The 24,923-nt window shown below is 29.3% G+C and overlaps 1 protein-coding gene across 1 annotated transcript in view; it reads right to left on the bottom strand.

Annotated features, from left to right (window-relative positions):
* The window catches only part of LOC123301431 (proto-oncogene tyrosine-protein kinase ROS), a 152,654-nt gene extending 140,862 nt beyond the window's left edge, over nt 1-11,792 (bottom strand). The window contains exon 1 of the mRNA XM_044884169.1: nt 11,789-11,792. Coding sequence (XP_044740104.1) covers nt 11,789-11,792 — 4 coding nt within the window. The remainder of the gene's footprint in view (nt 1-11,788) is intronic.
* Between the last annotated feature and the right edge of the window lie 13,131 nt (nt 11,793-24,923).

The following is a 24,923-nucleotide window of genomic DNA, read 5'->3' as shown; positions in this document are numbered from 1 at the left end:
GAAAATTTCAAAGATGCATCAATTTTTTCTTTATTACCATGACATATTTTTTTTTTGTTATGCTAAAGTCATACATAATATTTATATTGAAAAATTATTATCAATTTCATTTAGTTTACAAAAAAAACTAAAAATTAATGGTAATATTTGTTATGCCAAAAAAGTTTCTACAGCGTTTAAATGCTACACGTACAAAATTTGTTTCAAACTGGTATAGCTTGAGCTATGAGAATCTACGTCACACGCTCGAAACCCAATCACAGCGTATTTTCCATCACCCAATCCCACTCAATTTATATGTTTTCAAAAGCTTTATTGTTTTTATTAAAAAAACAATTTTTATTATGGAAATTTTTTTACAACAGCAATTGGAATAGACCAAAGTAATTGAGAAGAATGTCTATTATTGACATTGTAAAATTTAAAAAATTAACCCCCTCTTTCTCCCTTTTGTTAAGTGTATATGTGAGTGGACATAGTGGCGTATACTTCTTAAAATAATAAAATCATTATTACCAAATATAATTTATATTAAGACAGTCCCAAGTCAATCACTAAGTCAATCACTTCTAAAAATACAACAAATTAGTAATGATATTCGTTTGGTAAAGTATTTACAACTTAAAAACTGATGGATGTGTCCTCAGTAAGTCAGTAGTCAGTAAGTAGAGAGTACTGATTGATCGGTTATTTAACAAGAGTATCATTTATTATAGTTAAAAAGGCCACTTAAAGTGTAAGAATAAGAATACACATATTCTTATTGTATTCAATAAATAAATAAAAATAATCTAATGCTTAGGTTACATTTCTTTTTCACACAACATTAACTATTTTATGAAACTTAAGGTTATTCGATTTATATATTACTGTGGTTTTCTTGAGGTATTGATGTTATCAGGGTTCGATAGCAGGCAAGGTCGATGCAAAAATTCATAACAAACAATTCTTTATTTATTCGCGCCAATTCGATCAATATAGAAGCAGAAATATTCAAGAAAGCATCACCAAAGAAAACAATGTAGAGATAAATTGTCCCAAAACCGTGTGCAAAAGGTCCAAAAGGTCGTGTGGAACGTGCCGGAACCATAAATCTCCCTTTCTCTGTTTTTTAAAACGAAAGAAACCTATTTAAAAAAAATTAGCCTTTTCCGAAAGTTTTCCGAATTAATTATCAAAACCCGGTATATTTACAACACTATATATATTTTTATAAGGATGAAAAAAGTTATCCAAGGAGGGTAATCAAAGAAAAAAAAACACTATAAAAATTAAAAATAACATTAGGGGGTTTTTGCGGTCTCTAAATCCTAATTTCAAGGCTGAAAACGTATTGAAGAAGGGCCAGAAAATGCTGTACTTTGCTTAAATAACAACTTTCTCTACAAAATAGGAACATTCTGAAAACAAACAAAAAACGTGACTGAACATTCTGAAAAATGGGTGAATAGTCACCCAAAAGATTTCTAATATCGCTGAATCTAACTAAATTCAATATTGAAAAATATGAAAACTCAAAATTAAGGTTCGGAAAATACAATATTATACAGTATGTCGTATTTAAGATGAAGACACCCTCATATTTTCGTTATACAGGGTGATGGGTTGCATTTTGTAAGATACTTAACCGAAATCAGAACTTGAAAGTCAGCCTACCACAGATTCACAAATAGGACCGATTCTTAATATTTTGCCTAGCGTCAGAGATGGTTGGAGATATCGAAAAAAACTATTTTTTTCATAATTTTGGTCCTTACTCAAAATTATTACAAGTTGATTGAAATTGAATACATTACACTATTAAATTATCAATTTGTCCAGTTTTTACATTCCATAGCACAATTTTATTTTTCATTCAACTAGTGTGCTATGAACTGTAAAAACTGGGCAAAATAATAATTTAATAGTGTTAAGAATTTAAATACACAACAAAATTTGCCAGATTTAAAATTTAGATATATTTAACATACAGTATGAACAGACTAAACAGTCAAAACGAGCTAGATTTAAAATTTAGATATATTTAACAGACAGTATTAACAGACAAAACAGACAAAACGAGCTATATTTAAAATTTAGATATATTTAACAGACAGTATTAACAGACTAAACAGAAAAAACGAGCTATATTTAAAATTTAGATATATTTAACAGACAGTATTAACAGACTAAACAGACAAAACGAGCTATATTTAAAATTTAGATATATTTAACAGACAGTATTAACAGACTAAACAGACAAAACGAGCTATATTTAAAATTTAGATATATTTAACAGACAGTATTAACAGATTAAACAGACAAAACGAGCTAGATTCAAAATTTAGATTTATTTACCAGACTGTAGGTTACCGTTCAATTCAGCCTTTTAGTCAATAGACCTGTATATAGGAGTGTTAGACCTGTTTATAGTTCTTTTAAGAACTGATATTACAAAATAGGAACAAAAAAAACTGATACTATAAATATATCATCAAACTTTTGTAGAATCATTTGTTTTTGCGTTTTTAAGTTATTGACTTGTTAAAAGATAATAAAACTCTCTGTAATCGAATAGCGTGTTCATCGAATAGCCTTAATACACACATCTGTTTTGTTCACATAAATAGTTAAATTTATTTAGAAGATTTTTTATAAACATGTTAATTGAAATGTCAAAGGGGTTCTTAACACGACTAGTTCGATTAATTTCAATATTTTAAAAAAAATTAGGTACTTGGTGGTCATTTATTTAATATTGATCACTTTGATATATGAGCGAACCGCTTACAACTGATTACCTAACTATAGATTTCCGTCTGTAAACGTTAATGAATGTTATTACTCCAGTTTTATGGTTTCTGACTCGGCTTCCCAATCAGTTTTGCGTTGGGAGTTGAAAATTCACCCTTCATCCCGATTTACCTAAAAATTGGTATCTACTAATCTTGGTAATGAAGTTTACAGTTCCATTAGGGATTTTCTCTTAAATCGAACCATTATCGAGATATGGACCCCAAAACTAAAAAAAACATTTTTTGCTTGTTAATTCTAAGCAGTAAAATATAGATGGCATTACATAGGGAACATCTATCTACCAATTCAAATTAGAAAGTTTACAAAAGGACGCTGTCGAGTTATGAATTTCTCCAGGTCTTAGTAAAAGTTTTATGAACTCTGAGGGGGTTTTTACAATCTTCGAAAAAGAGATTGAGGGGAGGCGGGTGTGACATGACAAAGTGGGAGAGTTTTTTAATCGTAACAAATCGACGTGTCAAATAACACAAAAAATTATCTCTATTTGCACTTAACCCCCTCATGATCCGCAAAGCTGTTGCTAAGACCACGAGAAATACATAACTTGAGAAGTGTCATCCAAGTCCAAAGCTTGTACTACTTAATGTTAACAAACATTTCGATATCTCGAAAATGGTTCAAGTTCAAGAAAATATCCTCCAAGGAATTTTTGAATTAAATATTATTTTTATACCATGTAATATACAAGGTATACTAAGTATAGGTGTACATAAAACGTAATTAGTCCATTTTCGGTTGTCCGTCTGTCCGTCCGTCCGTCTGTCTACACGATAATTCAAAAACGAAAAAAGATATAAAGCTGAAATTTTTACAGCGTACTCAGGACATAAAAATTGAGGTCGAGTTCGTAAATGAGCAGCATAGGTAGTAAATGGAGTCTTGGGTCCGTAGGACCGACTCACTTTGTAAAGTGTTAGATACAACAGTAAAGTGTAAAGTAAGAGATACAACAAAAGTTCAAATGTAAAAAATGTTCCTTAGATAAAAATAAACAACTTTTGTTTGCAACATGTTTCCGTAAACATCCCTGTTTACCCGTGAGGGTGCAAATTATTCGCAATTTGTATAGAATGTATGTGTAATGTGATAAGAACCATCAACATTGTCTATACATGATATTTCAACAATTAACTCAGTCAACTGTTTGTTTTCACTTGTAAATTAATAATCCATGCTTTTTTATCTCCGATTATAGCTTAATATACTATGTATATTTATACCATGTATATTTCATATACATGGTATAAATATACATAGTATATTAAGTTTATTATACCATTGCATCTATATGAAATATACGAAGGTAGGTATAATTAAATTTAGTCCCAAGTTTGTAACGCTTAAAAATATTGATGCTACGAAAAAAATTTTGGTTTAGGTGTTCATAGAGTCACCTAATTAGTCCATTTCCGTATGTCTGTCTGTCGTCTATCGTCTGTCATCACGATTACTCAAAAACGAAGAGATATCAAGCTGAAATTTTTATAGTGTGCTTAAGGAAGTTCCCTCGCCATTAATAGAAAAAAATAAATTAGTAGATAATGATCCGATTTTTTAGTATGTTATAGTTAACGAAATATATTATTGTATAAAACAAAAATTTGGGTACCTTATCGATCAATTAAGAGAGTTTTTATTAATTAAAAATACACTAAATAACATAACTTGTTATGAGGATGGTTATGTTATTTAGTGTATTTTTTAATTAATTAATTCCTCTCTTAATTGATCGGTAAGATACCCAAATTTTTGTTTTATACAATAATATATTTCGTGAACTATAACATACTAAAAATTCGGATCATTATCTACTAATTTATTTTTTTCTATTATTGCCGAGGGAACTTCCTTAAGACGTAAAAAGTGAGGTCGAGTTCGTAAATGAGCAACATAGGACAATTGGGTCATGGGTCCGTAGGACCCATCTTGTAAACCGTTATAGATAGAGAAAATGTTTAAATGTAAAAATGTTCCTTATACAAAAATAAACAACTTTTGTTTGAAACATTCTAATTAGGTGAAAATTTTGTAGTTTGTATTAATATGGGAATATCAGTTATGTGTGTGTGGCTGTTTAAGAGTGGAAATCTTTCTTTATTTACGTGACTGCCTATACATGGTATTTCAACAATTAACTGAGTCAATTGTTTGTTTTCACTTGTTTTTTTTTTTAATTTATAATTTTGTACTTTTTGTCAAATTTTTTAAAACAAAAAGATAGTGTAATCCGTAACCAACCTTTGCTACATACTGGACCAATTTAATTTATTATGGTTAATAGATCACTTTGTAGTAAATCAATCATAAAATAACGTAAACAAAAGTTGCAGAGTTTGATTGGGGACATCATCAGATTAGTAACTAGCTATAGTTCTCCAGGTTTCCGGGTCTCTTTAGTAATAAATTAAGATAAAAAGTAAGAGATAGAATAATACTTTAAATTAGAAAGTTGAACCTCATAAAATAAACTAACATTTTTTCAAAAATTGTTAGCTGTGGAAATGCGACTTAAAAATATGTCATTATTGCATTCAATCAAAAGAAAATACGGTAGCTTTAGAAAATTATTTTAGACAAAAGTTATCAAGGGCAATAAAAGTCATTCGTCTGTGTTAATAATAAGTCCAGAATAATTTTCAAAATCATTGGAAGATCAAGGTCAAATGATCTTGAAACTAGAATTTCAGGTCAAAGTTATGGACACAGTCGAATATCCTCTTTTGCTTTTGACAAGTTTTAGCTAAGCATTTTTTGTAACCAGCATGTTTTCTTTTGATTAAATGCAATAATGGCATATTTTTACATGCTTATTTCCCCCGAAAAACCTAACGGTGTTCGAAACAATGTTTTTAATAAAAAATGTAAGCTTTTTTATGACGAACAACTAACTAATTTAAAGTGTTATTCTACCTCTTAACGTTTAGAATCTAAATTGACTATTAAAACAACAAGAGGCTTTCTTATAGGCTTTCCCGACTATAAGAATTGTATTGAGCAATTATATCATTAATTAGAAATTATTAATTATTTGAACGTTATTTACTGAAGATCTGCTGGTATGGTACTTGAATGCTAAGAAAGACTCCTAGTGATGGGAAAAAGAACTATAAATGTTAGCTCACCTGCATAATATTTAACGGAAATGTTTCTCAATATGGTGTATATTACATACTAGGGATGGCACGAATATTCGCGTATTTTTTAATATTCGCATTCGCATTTGCAAAAAACGATGCGAACGTTTTTGACAAAAAATTATCATCATTTTGTATCATAAATTGCAAAATAAAAAAAACTTTTAACAAAAAGAAAACCGACTTCAAAATAAAAATTTTCCAAAATAAATTAATACGCACTAAAAAGTAAAAAAATAACAATAATATAATGTAGTTAAAATTTTTGTTATTTTTGGAGTCGGTGTTGGTCAAGGAAATAGCTCTGACAGAACAGTTTGCTACATTAGCTTGGCAGACACCGACTCCAAAAATAACAAAAATTTTAACTACATTATATTATTGTTATCTTTTTACTTTTTAGTGCGTATTAATTTATTTTGGAAAATTTTTCTTTTGAAGTCGGTTTTCTTTTTGTTAAAAGTTTTTTTTATTTTGTGATTTTTAGTGAATCTGAAGTACACTTACTAATTTGTCACTAAAAAAAGAATCATCGAAATCCGTTGGCTTGATATTGAGTTATTCGCCCTGTTGTCGTGCATACTTGCTGCAAATTTAAGACTTTTTTGGTTTTCCCATGGATGCCGTTGTCAGAACTAGACCAAAATGAAATAGGACCACACGGGAAGCACCAGCTTTCAAACAGATAAATATCATTAAAATCGGTTCACCCAGTCAAAAGTTCTGAGGTAATAAATATAAAAAAACAAATACAGTCGAATTGATAATCTCCTCCGTTTTTGTTTGAAGTCGGTTAATAATCCCAAACTTCACTAATATGTCCTTTACTCATATTTTTAGATCACTTTTTAATCACTGTTAAATTTGAATGTTTAACAAATACTGAAAAAAAACTGAATTTTGCTTTTAATGGACTTATATGGTTTTGTTTTTAATAGACTTATACGACGGACTCTTTTACGCTCTTTTAATGAAGAATTATATGTACTAGCTTGACCTGCGAGGAATTGCTACCTGCTTTTGTGGCTACCGTAACCCATGGCTACCCTGTACTCGTGACTAAAAAAAAGAACAAACTTCTTAGAAAAGTGGTGAAAAATATCAAAAGTTACTAAATTAATTTTGAGAGAACATGATTTAAAAATAGTTTCATTTGAAATATCTGTACAGTTGCTGATTCACTTCTTAATGATGTCTTCAGTAATAGGAAATCATCTATAAAATTGTTACTTTCGAATCATGTTTGCTTGACTTACTAATTATTTAACTCATTTAAAATATAGATAAGGTATGGACAGAAAAAAACCTGCTGGAGAAATTAATTAAGTTTATGAATTAGAATTTGGAAGCGCTTCATTTGAAAGTTAATATTCGCATTCGCATTCGCGAATATTGGAAATAAACATTCGCATTCGCTATGCACAAAATTCAACATTTGTCCCATCACTATTGCATGCCATACATGTATATACAGAGGGATTATTTCAAAATCCACCCTTAATAAATCTTGATCTGATGTGATTATTGTTTTGAGTGAAAACACGCCGATTTAGGTATCGGCAGGATGGAGGGTATGCATTCAATTTTCTGGGTAGTTTATTTTATGAACGATTCAATCGATCGATATCATTTTTTTATCATGCTTAAAGAGATAATTTTATGCCCTTTCAAATAAGGTATCATCAAGTGGAAGTGTCATTTGAAATTTCAAAGTTGGGTGGGGAGTTTCACTCAAAATAATTATCACATCACATCAAGAGTTATTAAGAGGATACTTTTGAAATTCATAGGTTCATGTAATAATCTTTAACAATAAATAATTTTCTAAAGAATTATATCAAAATCGAGTGCCAATATGCAAATCTTCAAAAACCGTAAACCCAAAAACTCAAATGCTTAACAAGCAAAAAGGCAAGTTTAAAAACTTAAAATTTCAAAATGTGCGTAAAAGAGTTTGTTTGTGAAACAACCAAAATCAATTAACGTCTTGAACTTTTACTTCAAAGAAATTTGTTCTTTGCATACTGGACATAAATAAACAAGTCGTTAGCCGTGATACTTTAGTCTTTGGGGAACCAGACCAATAACTTTCTGTTTCAGTAACTTAATATTATATTCATGAAGATAACAATTTTTTTTTTAAATGCACTTTTTTCGCAAATTTTATCAAAAAACTTAACAACCCGAGGAACATATTTCCAAGGACTTGTATGTGTATGGAGGAGTATGTGTCGAATTTTAGAACAATATGATAGATTTTATCATGTGTGAAATTCTTAATACCAACCGATATGAGGTTACCTCAACCACATCGCCTGTAGCGCCCAAATTAGGGGTCAGATCCAAAGTTGGAAAATAGTTTTTTTGTTGCTCCCGATGAGCCTATTTTGGGAAGTTAGGTTTCTGCAGTTCATAACAGAACACGTTGTATATCTCAACTAAGTACAATTTTAGTTTCCATCAATAAAATGCATGACTATAAACTAAAACAAGTGAAAACAAACAATTGACTAAGTTAATTGTTGAAATACCATGTATAGACTGTGTTGATTACTCTGTCACAATAAAGGGCTCTCTTGAACAACCAGATTCCTAAGATAGCTCATCACCTGTGCTTCTAAATTTAGTTTTTTTTTTCAGTTCTAGAACCACTTAAATATGACTAGTATATTTTGTATCACCAGTGAATAAGTAATTATTTTACTCAATGCAATTTTATGAAAAAAATTTAATTAACAGAATTTATGAAGTTTTAATAGTACCAAATTTTAAACTGAATATTTGTAATTTAACTATTAGTATTAACCAAGAAATTCCAAATTTGATATACCTACCCCTTAAAACTCGTCTTCAATATGCCCCTATAAATCTAAGTACGCCACTATCAGTTAATTTTTACAACACACTCATCTCTCACGAGTATGAGAGAGTAAATATGTATACATTAAGCAGTGTGTATAAGAAAAAGGTGTTATAGGTTATAAGTTTCCTTGCATATGTAATATAGTGTGTAGCTTCGCCAATCTCTTAAGTCGATACAGACTCACAGCAGCGGTAAACTCATCATACAGCCCTTTAATCGAACCGAAGCTACAACACATGCAAAAAAACATATGCCTCTTTCATATAACACTTCTCTCTTATACACAATGCATATGTAGGTACTCTCTCATACTCGTGGGAGATGTATACTACACGAAGATGTAAATGAAACAACCATGACCAGTATACTTTAAAAGTTAAAAATTAGTTTCTCAATTTCGAGATGAAAACAATAATTTTTGATCAGAAAGGTAATAATAAAATGAAGACAATGTTGTTTTAGGTATTTAAGTTAAAAATACCAAAAAAGTGTTAAACCATTTTGTTTTAGATGTTAAATAAATAAACTGAATATCCGTTTCTATTGACTTTTTAACAATTATTATTATGTAATCAAAAAATATATTTTTGTGTGTTTATTGTTTTTTGGTTGTTTTTTTTTTTGTATCCGATATGTTTGTTTATGCTATTTTAGAGCACCGCATAAAGTCATAGCAGGATTGAGCAATATTTATTAAAAAAGCCCGTAGTTTATAAAATTTATTGTATTTAGGAATATAAAATGATTAAAGTTTATTGAAAATATACCTCCTCCATATGTAGACATGTGCAAAATACTTGTGAAAAGTATTTGAAATATAAAATACAAGATAATTTTTATACCATGCATATATGTAATACGCAAGGTATTCTAAGTTTAGTCCCAAGTTTGTAACGCTTAAAAATATTGATGCTAAGCAAAAAATTTTGGTATAGGTGTTCATAAAATCACCTAATTAGTCCATTTCCGGTTGTCTGTCTGTCTGTCTGCCTGTCTGTCGTCTGTCGTCTGTCCGTCTGTCATCACGATTACTCAAAAACGAAAAGAGATATCAAGCTGAAATTTTTATAGCGTACTGAGGACGTAAAAAGTGAGGTCAAGTTCGTAAATGAGCAATATATGGCAATTGGGTCTTGGGTCCGTAGGACCCATCTTGTAAATCGTTAGAGATAGAACAAAAGTTTAAATGTAAAAAATATTCCTTATAAAAAAATAACCAACTTTTGTTTGAAACATTTTTTCGTAAATATCACTGTTTACCCGTGAGGGCGCAAATTAGGCGTAAATTATATAGTATGTAATTATGGGAATATAAGTTATGTATGGGTGACATGTATGTATGTGTAATGTGATAGAGCCATCAACACTGTCTATGCATGGTATTTCAACAATTAACTCAGCCAATTGTTTGTTTTCACTTGTTAAAAATGGTTTTTGAAATACAAAATACAAAATGCGTATTTTTAAAATACTTTTTATAAAATAAAATACTTTTTTACTTTTTATTATTTTATTGATAATACACAAAAAATCATTCAAGAAAATATAAGGAATACAATAAAATCATATAGAAAATCACAGAAGCATATTGAATTTTTTATATAAATAAAATTGCACAAAAATAATGCATTTTTTCATCATAAAAATACAATAATAGTGTGATCAAATTAACTTTTTGAATATTTTCATTCTGAGCTCGGAGAAAAAAAAAGAATTTAGTAGATCATTATGATACAAATTGAAGAAACTAAAATCTAACATTTTTTGATGGTCGGAAGGGGTCCAAAAAAAATGGTAAAGTGGCCTAATCCGGTCTTTCGCGTCAGACACCGTCGGATTGAGATAAAAATAAAAAAGCGTTTAATAAGTTACCGCACCACAACTTTTTTAGGGATATTTTACAAAAGTCCTGTTTTTTGCATTCAGCTGCGGTTTGCAAAAAGTATACATTCGATCTTGCTCAAATTGTGTGTGATACTTCATGGGCACAAAAGCTACAATCTTTAAAACAACAAGAGCTATGAAGTTTTGAAATTTCGAGCAAAATCGATGGTTTTTTGCAATTTCTGGGGACATCGATGGACCAATCGGGTTCATTCGCAGCTCATTTTTTTCGCCTTTTTACGGCGCCTAAGCTTATTAAACGCTTTTTTATTTTTAACTCAATCCGACGGTGTCTGACGCGAAAGACCGGATTAGGCCACTTTACCATTTTTTTTGGACCCCTTCCGACCATCAAAAAATGTTAGATTTTAGTTTCTTCAATTTGTATCATAATGATCTACTAAATTCAATTTTTTTCTCCGAACTCAGAATTATCTACAAATTGACGCCATTTTTTTTTTTATTTGATCACACTATAACCGATTCTATATAATGCAATTTGATCAATAATTAAAAAATTATAATTCATTTACAGGAGGTAAAGCTAGCGTAAATTTTTTTTACGTAAATTTGTGTAGACGTTATTCTTTGGTAACCCAACAAAACTCAGCAAGTTAAATAAATAATTATTTATAGAACAGGCGATGGATGGGGTTGAGTGTGCAAAATATGAGTACCGCATTTTTTCAATTGATTCTTGATCAGAAAAGCTTATAGATTAATATTGTGAATCTTGCCAGAAACCCTATTGCTCCAATTTTTGTATACACCCCTTCCTCCTCCTAAGAAACAGTTAAATGACATTTTTTTAATCAAGTAAAAGTTATTCTTGATTCTATGGGTTATTTAACGACAAAAAGTCTCTTTGTGATTTTTTCGTAAACTTCTTCGTTTTCGAGATATTAACAGTTTAATGTTTGTAAAAACTCCAAAAATTTTATTTTAGAGCTTATCAAAATTCTAAAATAATGTTTGAACATCTTTTATGAAGTTCTGAGGAGAAATTACTGATTCTTTAATTCTAAAGCCTCAACTTTTAATTCTTTAAAGATGTTATAATTCTTATTAATAACAGTGTGTTAGACTGAAATATTTAGTATCTCTGTCTTACTCATTGTTAATAATGGAAATTAAACATTTTCTTAAGAATTGAAAAATGAACCTCTAGAATGAAGTAACCTGTATTAGTCTTCAAATCTTTATCAAAGGATGTTCAAACATTATTTTGGAATTTTGATTAACTCAAAAATCTAATTTTATGCCCTGTTTTTTTTTAGCTTTTAAAATGGCCATTTTGGAGTTTTTCCAAATATTAAACTAAACTGTTAATATCTCGAAAACGAAGAAGTTTACTGAAAAAATCACAAAGAGCCTTTTTGACGTTAACTAACCCATAGAATCAAGAGTAACTTTTACTTGATTAAAAAAATGTCATTTAACTGTTTCTTAGGAGGAGGAAGGGGTGTATACAAAAATTGGAGCAATAGGGTTTCTGGCAAGATTCACAATATTAATCTATAAGCTTTTCTGATCAAGAATGCCAGAAATATTTTTTTCCAGAGGTTTTTTAATTTTGACTGTTGTGGCAGATATTTTGGTCAAGTTTTGAGCTGCCACATCGAGATAAATAGAAAGTAGAACTCAAAACGAACAAATTAAAAAATGTAATTTCGCGATTAGGGTAAAATTTTATTGGCTTTAATATTAAAAATCGGTGTGGCAGACCTTTCTACCGCGATAAGAGCCGTCAATCTAAATTTTCCTGAAAATAGATAAAATTTGCAATAAAATGGTCTCTTACAAATTAATTTCCATGAAAGTGCAAAATAATTGTAATTATTAAAAATATAAAAATTAATAAACAAAATATTTGTGCCAGAATAAACCCTGGCACACCTAGTCCATTGTATCCATCGTTAAATAGCATTGATTCATTTGCAAAATTTCGAAATACGTGTAAATGCATTTTTACTGCCACGGACTCCCCCGTTTATAAAGCTAAAGAGTTTGTTTGTTTGGTTGGTTGGCTGAGCTCGTTCAATCTCAGGAACTACTGGTTCGAATTAAAAAATTATATTGAATGGATTTTAATGAAACTTTACAATAATATAGCTCATATATCAGAATAACACATAGGCTTTAATTTATAAAAATACCAGTTACCCATCCTCCTCGCCACGATTTCGATTTTAAAAGCAAAATAATTTGGTTTCATAATAAAAAGTTACATATACATGGTGCATCATTTTAATCTAGAACGCCTAATAGCTAGTTTTATAGTTAATCAAAAAATGACTTAAACAAAAGTTGTAGAGTTTGATAGAGAACACCATGTTATTACATGAGTTTTTTTAATAGCCAATTTAAATCCTGAACGATAAGAGATAGAATAACACTTTAAATTAGAAAGTTGATCCTTATGAAATAACTAACATTTTTAAAAACCATTTTTTAGAAAATCGCCAGCGACCTAAAAACATGTCGAATAATATTTAATCGAAAGAAAACACGTTAACTACGGAAAAATGCTTTAGCCGAAAATTGTCAAGGGCAAAAGAAGACTTTGTCCATGACTTTGACCTACAATTATCGATTAACTTTAAGCGTATTTTCTTTCGATTAAGGTAGTACGAGCACCAAGGCAATTTTAGATTTAGGGTTGAAATTATTTGTACCTTATTTTCAACTTTGATTATGAATTTTGTTTTAAATTCATGAATGACGAAAAATGACAATAAAATTTTTCGATATGTGCTTTGATTTTCGAAATATCGAAAGCTAAATAATTAAACAAAATTTTTAATTTTCTATATATTGAAAAAATTATTGTAGGTCTCGAAAAATTTTATTCTTACCTTTCGTCTTATAGTGTGAAGTTAAAACATAATTTACCACCCAAATTGAAAAAATATTTTTTTAAATTTGTGTCCCCAATATTTGTGACCATACATTCTTAATTAGTTGACATAACGGGTTTTTTTTTTGTTTTAAATAATTGATTAGGGTTTAAAATTTAATTTAAATAGTTTTTTTTTTTAATTTCCACCGACTGGTTTTGGAGAAATCTATGATAACATATGATCCATTTACCATTTTCCCATAAGACCAATGTTTAATATGCCTACTTTTGAAGTCGTTTATTTATTTATCGCCCCCAAAAATTTTCGAAATTGATTTAGACTTAGTTTTCATTTCAAAAAATTCAAGCTTTTAATTTAAAATTGCCTTGGTGCTCGTACAACCTAAAATGCGATAATGACGTATTTTTAAGTCGCATTTCCTCCGAAACCTAACGGTTTTTGAAAAAATGTTTCAAACAAAAATTGTTAGTTTTTTTAAGAAAACGCTGAAGAACTAAGTCCAATTTGATATCAGAAAGTGATCGCCCCATCACACTCTGCAACTTTTATTTAAGTTATTTTTTGATTGGTTAACTACAAAACGAGTTATTATTCATTATACATTAGTTTAATAGATACCCGCCTGCTTTGCTGGACGAATTCGAAAAGTATTGAAAGGATTGTAATGAAACCTTACAATAATATAGCTTATACATCAAAATAAAATATAACCTAGAATTTATAAAGATACTGGTAGTTATCCGCCGCTTCGTCGAAAAATTTTTATTTTGAAAGCAAATATTAAATAGTTTGGTTTCATAATAAAATGTATTTTGAGTGTTATGAAAGGAAGATAAATGAGAGAAAGGAAGTTGAAGGCTGTAACGCGGTAGTGTTTATTTTTAAAGGATGAAAAAGACGAAAGGATGAACATGGAAATTTCCCAACCAAGCTGGTGGGTTTATGCTAGTATAATATAATATAATAAATGGGGTAATCATTTTAAACGATGAAAAAGAAATGGCAAAAAAATCTTTGAGGGTAATTAAAATACAGAAAAATAATCAAAATTAAAATGTTAAGATTTGGACAACTTGAATTTGACCGTAGCCTTCATAGTCATCTAATAGCTACCTCTAAAATATAAAATAACACATTCACAATAGAGGAGCTATAACGAAAGATATTTAAAATCAAAGACGATAAAATGTTTCAAACAAACCTTGTTAGTTTTTCAAAGGATCTCTCTATCTCTTACTCTCATTTTATGCAATAGCAACGAAGCTAGCGTGATTGTAAGTATATAAGTATTAATTTTATTAAAGCGAGCCCTTAGCGAAAGAAAACCCCACATGATTATATAGGAGAAAATTGCAAATTTGTTCTAGTTTAAGAATCTTTCTTACTTTTTCAAATATCTTGCGACCGAACGCCAATGTATAAATCAATTCTGAATTAAACATTAAAAGAGGTGAACGTTGCATTAAATCAGGTTTGTTTGTTTTTTTATATGTTGTTTGCAATGTAATGGGATTGTTAAATCCAAGTTTTCGACCTCGGCAAACAACCGGATCATGCCGAAAAATAAGAAAAACCTCGAAAATTTTGCCCTTATTTCAGATTTACTTTTAAAATGAGTAAATGAGCAAATATTTGCTTTTTCAAGTAAAATAAAATAGTACAAAATTGTTTACTAAAATTTTCAATAGTCTAGGTGCTATGGCCGTATAAACAATTAATTAATTGTTTATAACAAATCTCCACTCTAAGCGATGAGCAAGTTGAAATTCAGATTTAGCGGGTCAAAATACGTCGAAATACACTTGTTGTTAGAACTTGTAAATGCATACGAAATCTACTCAGCGCCTACATTAAATACAGATACTCGTTTTTCAATCCGTGATTGTCATTGTCACAAGCTTGGACGATGCATATTTCAAAAACTTACAGGCAATCAGTATAACATTCTGGTTTAAACTCTTGTCTATCATATAAACGTATTATATAAAAGAAAGGGACAACTGAAAGGATTATTATTAAAATTAAATGAAGTGATTAAATAAATATTTATTCATTATCAAAGTCAAACCTTTTACTATTTAATTTAGAATTAATTATATGATGTTGAATTGATAACTATAAATTATTCTATATTTTGAATGAAATTTATTTTTTTTAATCTATAAATATTATTTATCATAAAAAAACATATGATAAAAATGCAAAGTTAATACAATCAAACAAATTTCAAAAATGAAAACTGTGTTGAATTTTTAAAATTTTCTATAATTGTTTATTAGGTAGTAAATACTTTGTACCAAAAAATCGTTTTTTCATAGGAAGGCCTAACTCCCTTTTTGGAAGGTAGTTGGGAATTTTAACCAATCTTTACAAATTACAAAAAAACTATGCATTAAACTAAAAAGAAAATTCTGATAAAGTTCTAGTTTACTTAATTGTGCATATTTATGTTTTTTTTTCGAATTTCTGATTTCAAAATTGACCGAGACGTCATTTTTAAAATGGTGCATTTTTTGCTCATTCAATCAAATCAAAAAGGACTAATCTTATAACCGGTTACAGATAGAACAAAAGTTTAAATGTATCTACCTAAAAGATATTTTTTATAAAAATATGAACAACTTTTGTTTGAAATAGTTTTTCATACACATCAATGTTTACCCGTGAGGACGGAAGTTAGAAAAAAATTTTGGTGTCAATTTTCTCCAAAACTATAAAAGATAGGGAGTTGAAAATTTACGGGTAGCTTCAACTAGTGGTTTTGTGAAACATTTTCAAAAAACGACAAAAATGCTAGAAAATACTTTCGAAAATTGAATTTTTGAAAGTATTTTCAAAATGACTTCACGGGTAAACTTTAATGTTTACGAAAAAATATTTCAAATAAAAGGTTGTTTGCTATTTTTATAAGGAATAACTTCTATATTATATAAACTTTTATTCTCTCTCTAACATTTGATTGGAGGAGCAAAAAATATATCTCGGACATATCTCGGTCAATTTTGAATCTAAAAATCAATTAAATATGTTTTATAAGAAACTGATTATAACCAACCCCTTCTAAAAAATAGGGTTAGACCCTCCCTTTAGACGCCGATTATTTGGTTCAAAGTTTTTACAACGTAATGGACAACTATAGAAAATATCAAAGATGCAAATATTTTTTCTTGATTAGCATTATTTTTAATTTAATTTTGTTGTGCAAAGTAGCATGTATAATACTCGTTACAATCATTTACTACTATAGTGAAACCACGCGGGGGGTCACCAGGGCCGGATTTAAATTTCTGCCGCCCTGGGGCACTTTAGAAAATGCCGCAATATGACTGAAATTTTATTTTAATAGTTTTGATATCTTATTTTTTTTAAATTAGAAAAACCGCAAAAAATTTAACTGCAGAAAATTTATTATGTATTACATATTATTATTACTGTTCTTTTAAATTAAAATTAATTAGTATTATTTGATAATTCTCCAATTTTAGGAAAATTCATTGATCAATTAAAGTTTCTGTTATCAAAAAGACATACATAATTTGAAAATATTTTTAATTCTTCAAAAAACTATATTAATTTATCAATTCCAGAAAATAAAAATATCAAATTTTATTTTTGCAAACCTTTATGGAAATAAATTAATTAAACTATTTTAATTGTTTTCACTTAAATTTCCCATATTATAATATACAAAATTTTGATTTGATACATAATGCATAAATTATATTTCTTGAAAAATAAAATGTTTATTTAAAAGAATTAGTTAATTATATATTGTATAGAAAATATTTTCTCACATTGCAAATTTTGCCGCCCTAAAAAATTTGCCGCCCTGGGCACTAGCCCCGACTGACCCTAGTGTAAATCCACCACTGGGGGTCACAAAAGTAACAGAATTAAGATTCAAAAAAAGATATATACTCCAGGGGGTTCTCCAGGGAATCTATATCACGCCGAAAGGCGCTTCCTTCTTGGGGGTGGTTGCCGCCCCTTCTCGGGGGTGAAAATAGTTTTGGTCAAAATAACCCCTGAAATCGATAGAGTGACCAATTTTGAGCAAAAAATGTCATATACACTTATTTATTAACAAAATACTTTTTGAGCTATTTGCAATAGAAAGCGCGCAGATTTGACATAAAAGAAGCATGTTTTCAGTTGGTTTTTCGTGAATTACTCAAAAACTAGGCGTTTTTTCAGCATAGTAGTTGAAATAAAATTGTAGCCAATAAAAAAACAAAGAGAATGATTGCTTAATCGATTTATTAAATACAACGATCAGTACCGTAGTTAGTAATACCGTATCAAAAAATCTTTTTTTTTTATTAATTTTTTTTTTTTATATATTTGATATTTAAAAACGGGGAAAAAAAAATTATAGCTTTTTGTAGTACTTGAAAATACCTACAAAATGAGCTGTGTTAAAAGTCGATCGGACAAAAATTGAGTAAGTTACAGTTGAAAGAACGTGGGCTATTCAAATTTTTAAAAGAAAAATCTTACACTGGATGGGTACCATTTCCACTTAAATTGTAATAAATCAATTTCCTTGCACAGTTCACTTCATTTGAGTCTCGTATATGTGATCAAGAAGTAACACTGGGTTTGAAGGCTTATTTTTAGAAATAGGCACGATCAACTTTTTTAAAATTTTCGAATATAAAAAAAAATTTTTTTTTTTCGAAATAACTAAGAAACTACTACAGTTACGAAAAACATACTCGGTAACAAAAATGTAGGCCTGTTTTTAACAAACTTTTTCATTTTTTGTTTGTTTTTCTAAGATGAAATTTAACGGAGATATTAACGTTCTTAGTCCGCATACCCGCGTGAACACCCCATGTTTTGAGCCTTTTGCCCCTTCACCTTATCAAAACTAGGGGTTGTAAAAAGATGAAACTTTCATATGTTATAGTCCTAAAATTACCTTCCAAATGCTTTTTGAAAAATCAAAATTGATGAAAAATTACGGAAATTATCGCAAAAAAACAAAAAAAAAAAAAAATTTTTATGCTTTTTGGAGCAAAGTAAATTTATAGCACCTATATGATGACAAAACGATACTATGTGTTTTTGTACCATCTAGATATATGAATATCACTAGTATGACAGAATACATGCGTTAAGGAATGCATGGCCTATCGAGTTACCGGATGAAGTATTTTTTAAATGATTTAGTGCCAGGGCCAATATGGTGCATAACATTGCTATATTTTTTCTAAGGTACATTTTTTGGACATAAACTGTACCAATCGAGTAACCGCTTGAAACTGATTTTAAAATGTAGTTTCGAGTGAGTAGAAAATAATTATGAACAACTGCCTCGGTCAATCTGGTGCTAACCCCATGGCACGACACATTTTTTAATTTTTTTTTTGTTGTGTTACCGTACCTATCGAGTAACCGCTTCAAACTGTAATTAAATTGAAGTTTAAACATTTCTTTTTAAGAAAATATATTAGTGCCACTTCTATTTTAGTGACAAATGCCCTGCACGATACTTTATATTCCTTCAAGTCCCATACTATTGCTCATATAATCTATAACAGATACATTGGGGAATAAATGAATAAACATCTGATGGATAACAATTACAGTAATTTTTAAGTGATTTTTTTTATTTATACGAGTATTTTATAAAGTATCATGATTCCATAACCAGCAGCCAATGAAAATCAGTAGATATTAGTATATTTTATTTAATAATATTAAACTTAAGAAGGGATATGAACTGATTTCAATTGGATTTTATTATTTTAAAATAACATTTTAAAAATGTATTTGATTGGTTTGGTCGAATCCTACTTTTTTTTATTTTTATTATATTTTTCCAAGAAAACATTAGATTCTTAGTAAAAAAACAAATTAAGTTATAAAAGGCGTTGTTTTAATTTAACGTAATTTGTTTTTTTACTAAGAATCTAATGTTTTCCTGGAAAAATATAATAAAAATAAAAAAAGTAGGATTCGACCAAACCAATCAAATACATTTTTAAAATGTTTTTTTAAAATAATAAAATCCAATTGAAATCAGTTCATATCCCTTCTTAAGTTTAATATTATTAAATAAAATATACTAATATCTACTGATTTTCATTGGCTGCTGGTTATGGAATACATAGTCAGTGAATGAACAAATTTATCAATTTTTGCCATACCTGTAGCGCCCAAACTAGGGCTCAAATCCAAAATTGGTAAATGGCTTTTTCCTTCGTCTTTATGAGCTTATTCTGTAGGCCGACGATCTGCAGTCAATAACAGAACACTCTGTATATATAGTTCAATGTATATTTTTAGATATTTAAGTTTTTTAATTAATTTTATAGTAAAATATATGAGAGAACTTTCATTGTATTTTATGTTGATACTAAACAAATTACGTTAAATTAAAACAACGCCTTTTATAACTTAATTTGTTTTTTTACTAAGAATCTAATGTTTTCTTGGAAAAATATAATAAAAATAAAAAAAAGTAGGATTCGACCAAACCAATCAAATACATTTTTAAAATGTTATTTTAAAATAATAAAATCCAATTGAAATCAGTTCATATCCCTTCTTAAGTTTAATATTATTAAATAAAATATACTAATATCTACTGATTTTCATTGGCTGCTGGTTATGGAATCATGATACTTTATAAAATTCTCGTATAAATAAAAAAATCACTTAAAAATTACTGTAATTGTTATCCATCAGATGTTTATTCATTTATTCCCCAATGTATCTGTTATAGATTATATGAGCAATAGTATGGGACTTGAAGGAATATAAAGTATCGTGCAGGGCATTTGTCACTAAAATAGAAGTGGCACTAATATATTTTCTTAAAAAGAAATGTTTAAACTTCAATTTAATTACAGTTTGAAGCGGTTACTCGATAGGTGCGGTAACACAACAAAAAAAAATTAAAAAATGTGTCGTGCCATGGGGTTAGCACCAGATTGACCGAGGCAGTTGTTCATAATTATTTTCTACTCACTCGAAACTACATTTTAAAATCAGTTTCAAGCGGTTACTCGATTGGTACAGTTTATGTCCAAAAAATGTACCTTAGAAAAAATATAGCAATGTTATGCACCATATTGGCCCTGGCACTAAATGCTTTTTTTAATAGTTACAGTGAGTAGTATCATTTAAGAAATGCTTCATCCGGTAACTCGATAGGCCAGGTTTTTTGCAGCCAGCTCTTGGACCATCATGGCACAACTCATATTCAACATGATTTATCATTCCCCACTCTTACAAAGCCCTTAAGGTAGTACCAGCATGAAATCACTTTTCGACAGATTTGGCCGAATTTTTTTTCTCGGGTTTATAATAGCTTTATTTATGAATTCCTAAAATTTCATAATTTTTGACCGTTTAGATCGCGAGATATTTAAAGACAAAGTTCTCGATTTTGAGGGTCATGTCCCATTTAAAGCATGTAAAATGTCCGGTCTCTCCAACTATTTTTTATGATATTATTATATATTGAAGAAAAAGTATAAAAAAATGTTTATACAATACAATTCTAAAAAAAAATTTAGAAATTAATTTTCACTTTCGAGATATTAATTTTGACGTAAATTGATCGAAATTGGGACGTTGGCATAATTATTTCCCATTTTAAACGGTCAAAATTTCTGAAACTTTGGGAATTAATAGTAAGCATTATTAAATTCTTAAATTTAATTTTTCGTTAAATTCTGTCGAAAAAAAAATTGTACCATTGCTTTAACATAGAAACTGCAAATACCATGCTGGAACATCCTTAAAACACTTTATTAATTTTTATTGCATTTTTTCAATAAGGGGTAGTTTTCACCCCCTTAGGATAAAAAGCGCCCTTCGGCATGATATAGATTTTGAATAAGATGGTAAGTAGAGCTTAGTTCCAAAATTTCAACAAAATCGATTCAGTTACTTGGATTTCGGAGGTTGTACCCTATTTTCAGCTTCATTCCACGGAGTAATATATGGCGAGCTTAATATGTATGTGCGTGAAACGTTCTATGAAAGTTAATTTCACAATTTCTGAGAGAAATCCCCTTTGTTTATTGCCAGATCGAGTAGAGGGAACAAAAAAATTTTGAATTATCATTTTTACATCCATGATATTCGGAATGCAATGTTTTTTACCCGAATATTTGAAGATGAGCTTAGATGAGATTAGATCATTCCTATTTTGGAATAAAATTGTTGCACAATACATATAATACATAAAATTAAACTGCGACATTTGGCTTTCTGAATTTCTAAATCTAAAAACGAGGCTTCTTTTATGATTTTTTTTTTCAAAAACCGTACTTACAATAGTTTTTTATTATTATTTTTTTTATTTATATTATTTAAAATACTTATGCGATTATTAAAAACAGACTAATAAAATTATTTTTCCAATTATTTTTTTCCAAAAAAAGTTATAACAATTTGTTTTCTCACAGTAAATTTGAATTTGAATTTGATTGGCCTTCAAATTACATTTTAATGAACTGAAAAAATTTGATAAATAAAAATTCATAAGATTCATTTAACATGTACATTTAAAATCATTCAAATTTTAGACATATACCATTTAGTCTACACTACAGAGGGCGGTATGGTGACTAACTCTTACGGAACTTCATGAGTGGCCTACAAAGTATCTCTATTTCAATGTAACCTACAAAGTTTTCCTTTACGAAAACTTTGGAAAATGGGGCGTTTTCAATGTGGAAAACGGAAAACATGTCAATTAAACGACCTATTGAAAAAATATGAACAACCATTTGCTTTTTTTCTTGAATGCAAGATAATTAAATATATAATAATGAGAACAAATAACAGTAGCCTACAAAAATATTGGTCCGTTTGGAGTGACCTCCACCCCCAAAATGTCGGAAAAACGAGGGTATGAAAATTTTTCAACAACCGACTAATTTTTATTCAATGTTTAATAAATATTAGTAAAATTGAATGCTCTTACTCACCTATAAATTTCATGAGCCGTTTTCTCACAACTACGCCTTAAACATGTCAGTTTATGAAAATTCAGGACATAAATAGTGAGTTTAAGTTCATAAATGCAACATAGATCAATTGGGTCTTGGGTCGTAAGACCCATCTTGTAAACCGTTAGATTTTATAAACATACTGGAAAACAATGTAAACAACTATACTGAAATGTTGAATCGTATAACTATAAACAATGAATAAATATGCGCTCTCACTCTAACTCATAGGTTTCCATGTACATTGCTCTCACTCGCACGGATACGTTTTTCGCCCTGGCAGACTGTTGGTGATGGAATTTCGTTCTGGCATTAAATATTATGAATTATTAATATATTTTCTTTATTCTGTTAAAATATCAAGACTGATGAAATGACAACATTGGATTTTTTTAAATAAATATTTATAGCGTTCTGGCAACAATTAGGTGGGATGTAAATGTTCTGGCAAAAATTGTATGAAGTAAAAATATTGTCGAAAGTAATTTCCTAAAATTTTATGACTTATACTGTAATAAAAATTAGCCTTATTTCTGACCCTCTTTAAATAATTAGGGTATTTCAACCCGGCCACACTGAGCTACCGGAAGTGGCTTTTCAGTATCTGTAGGTATTGAGGTTTTTTTATGAAAAGTTTCGTGACTTTTGAAATGAAAATCTTAAATTGGTCACTGGCTCTCCGTATAATAGGCGAACTGAAAATTTGTAAGTAGCTTCAACTAGTGGTCTTGAGAAACATTCTCCACAAAAAATTCTATAAAGTACTTTCGAAAATTTTCGCAAACTGTGATGGTTTTTTAAAATATTCTAATTTATAAAAAAAATTAATACAAGCACTGACACTCAACACTTTCTATACAGCGTATTTCATCAATTAACTCAGTCATTTGTTTGTTCTCACTTATTTATTATAATATTTAAGGGTGAGGTTATACGAACACTATCGTGTTTAACATGAGTCTCAGGTTAAGATAATTTAGAGTAGATAACAGAATATTATCTATTTTTTAGCTTTTCTCAGATTTAATTTAGTGTACATGAAAGCTGTTTTTATCAAAGAACTGTGGGTAACAATTTTTGCACGTATTTTGAAATTTTAATGTTTTATATAATTCTTGTTGTCAAAAATTGTCACATTAACGTCGTTTATATGTACATAGTATGCAAGATACAAGACAACAGTTAGAGTATTTGGAGTGCATCTGTAAAAACTAACATGTTTGCCTAATAAACTTATTTAGATTTATTATGATATTTTTTCGTTCTAATTATTATTATTATTTTTTTTATTTTTTTTTTTTATTTAAGGTCGCTTTTAACGTCTAGGTCATTAGCGACCGCAGAGCCTTATACATTATTTACATGTGTTATTATTAATACAAAATTAATTAAGTCATTGTCCTCAATAAACTTGAAGAGACTCGGGAAATATTTGGGATCATTGAGGATATACTTGGTTTCCGAGGGTAATCCATTTTTGTTTCTTTGATGCTGGTATCCCTGACATTGTGAAAGAACGTGATTCTCTGATTCTCATCGATATTATTGCGTTGCAGTGTTGGCATCGGTTTGGGTTACTTTTGGTTATGAGATGAATGTGGCTCATGTTCGTGTGTCCAATCCGTAATCTAATGATTGTACAATATTTTTGGCGGTCAAGGGTTGGTAGCTTGTCGAAAATATTATCGCGTATTGCATGGAGCTTAGTCGGTAAAAGTTGTAGCCATTTTTGGTTCCAGTGTTGCATTATTACATTTTTTATGTGTTTCTTAGCTTCACAATGTGTTACTGTTGTATTTGTGATATCTTCATTTCGTGTGGCTTCCTTAGCTGATTGGTCGGCTAATTCGTTGCCTTGTATTCCTTGGTGTGCTGGGACCCGTGCTAGTACAACACTGGAACCTTGATTTGTTGTTTCGTCTATGAGTTGCTGAGCTAAATGTACTAATGAATGGGTACTATTCTGATTACTGATAGCTTTCAGTGTTTTTTTTCAGTTTCTAATTATTTGTCTAGCGTGTTTTTTCCTAAGCGGTAGCCCGTGAGTAAATTTTTCGTCAAACCTAGACATAATAAAATTGAAAAATAGGGGTGAATCAAGGAATTTGACAAAGGAATAAGGAAGATAATGATAGGACAGACAATAACTTCATTAGGCAAACATGCTAGTTTTTACAGATGCCATCCTAATACTCTAGACATATAATTACTATTTTTAATACATGTTCTCCTAATATTAATTTAAGAACTTTTGACTTTTTTCACGACTTTTCTATAAAATTTGGTTTGTTTTATTCACGAGTACAGGGTAGCCAAGGGTTACGGTAACTACGGGAGCGGAATTCCGCACGTTAACTAGACTATAATAATAATACATAGCCACAAGTGAAACTGACAAATTCACTGATATACTCAC

Source organism: Chrysoperla carnea, chromosome 5 (assembly GCF_905475395.1).
Source record: "Chrysoperla carnea chromosome 5, inChrCarn1.1, whole genome shotgun sequence".
NCBI classification, from domain to species: Eukaryota; Metazoa; Arthropoda; class Insecta; order Neuroptera; family Chrysopidae; genus Chrysoperla; species Chrysoperla carnea.
Note: the sequence above shows the minus strand (reverse complement) of the source record. Positions and strands in the feature narration are given on the sequence as shown.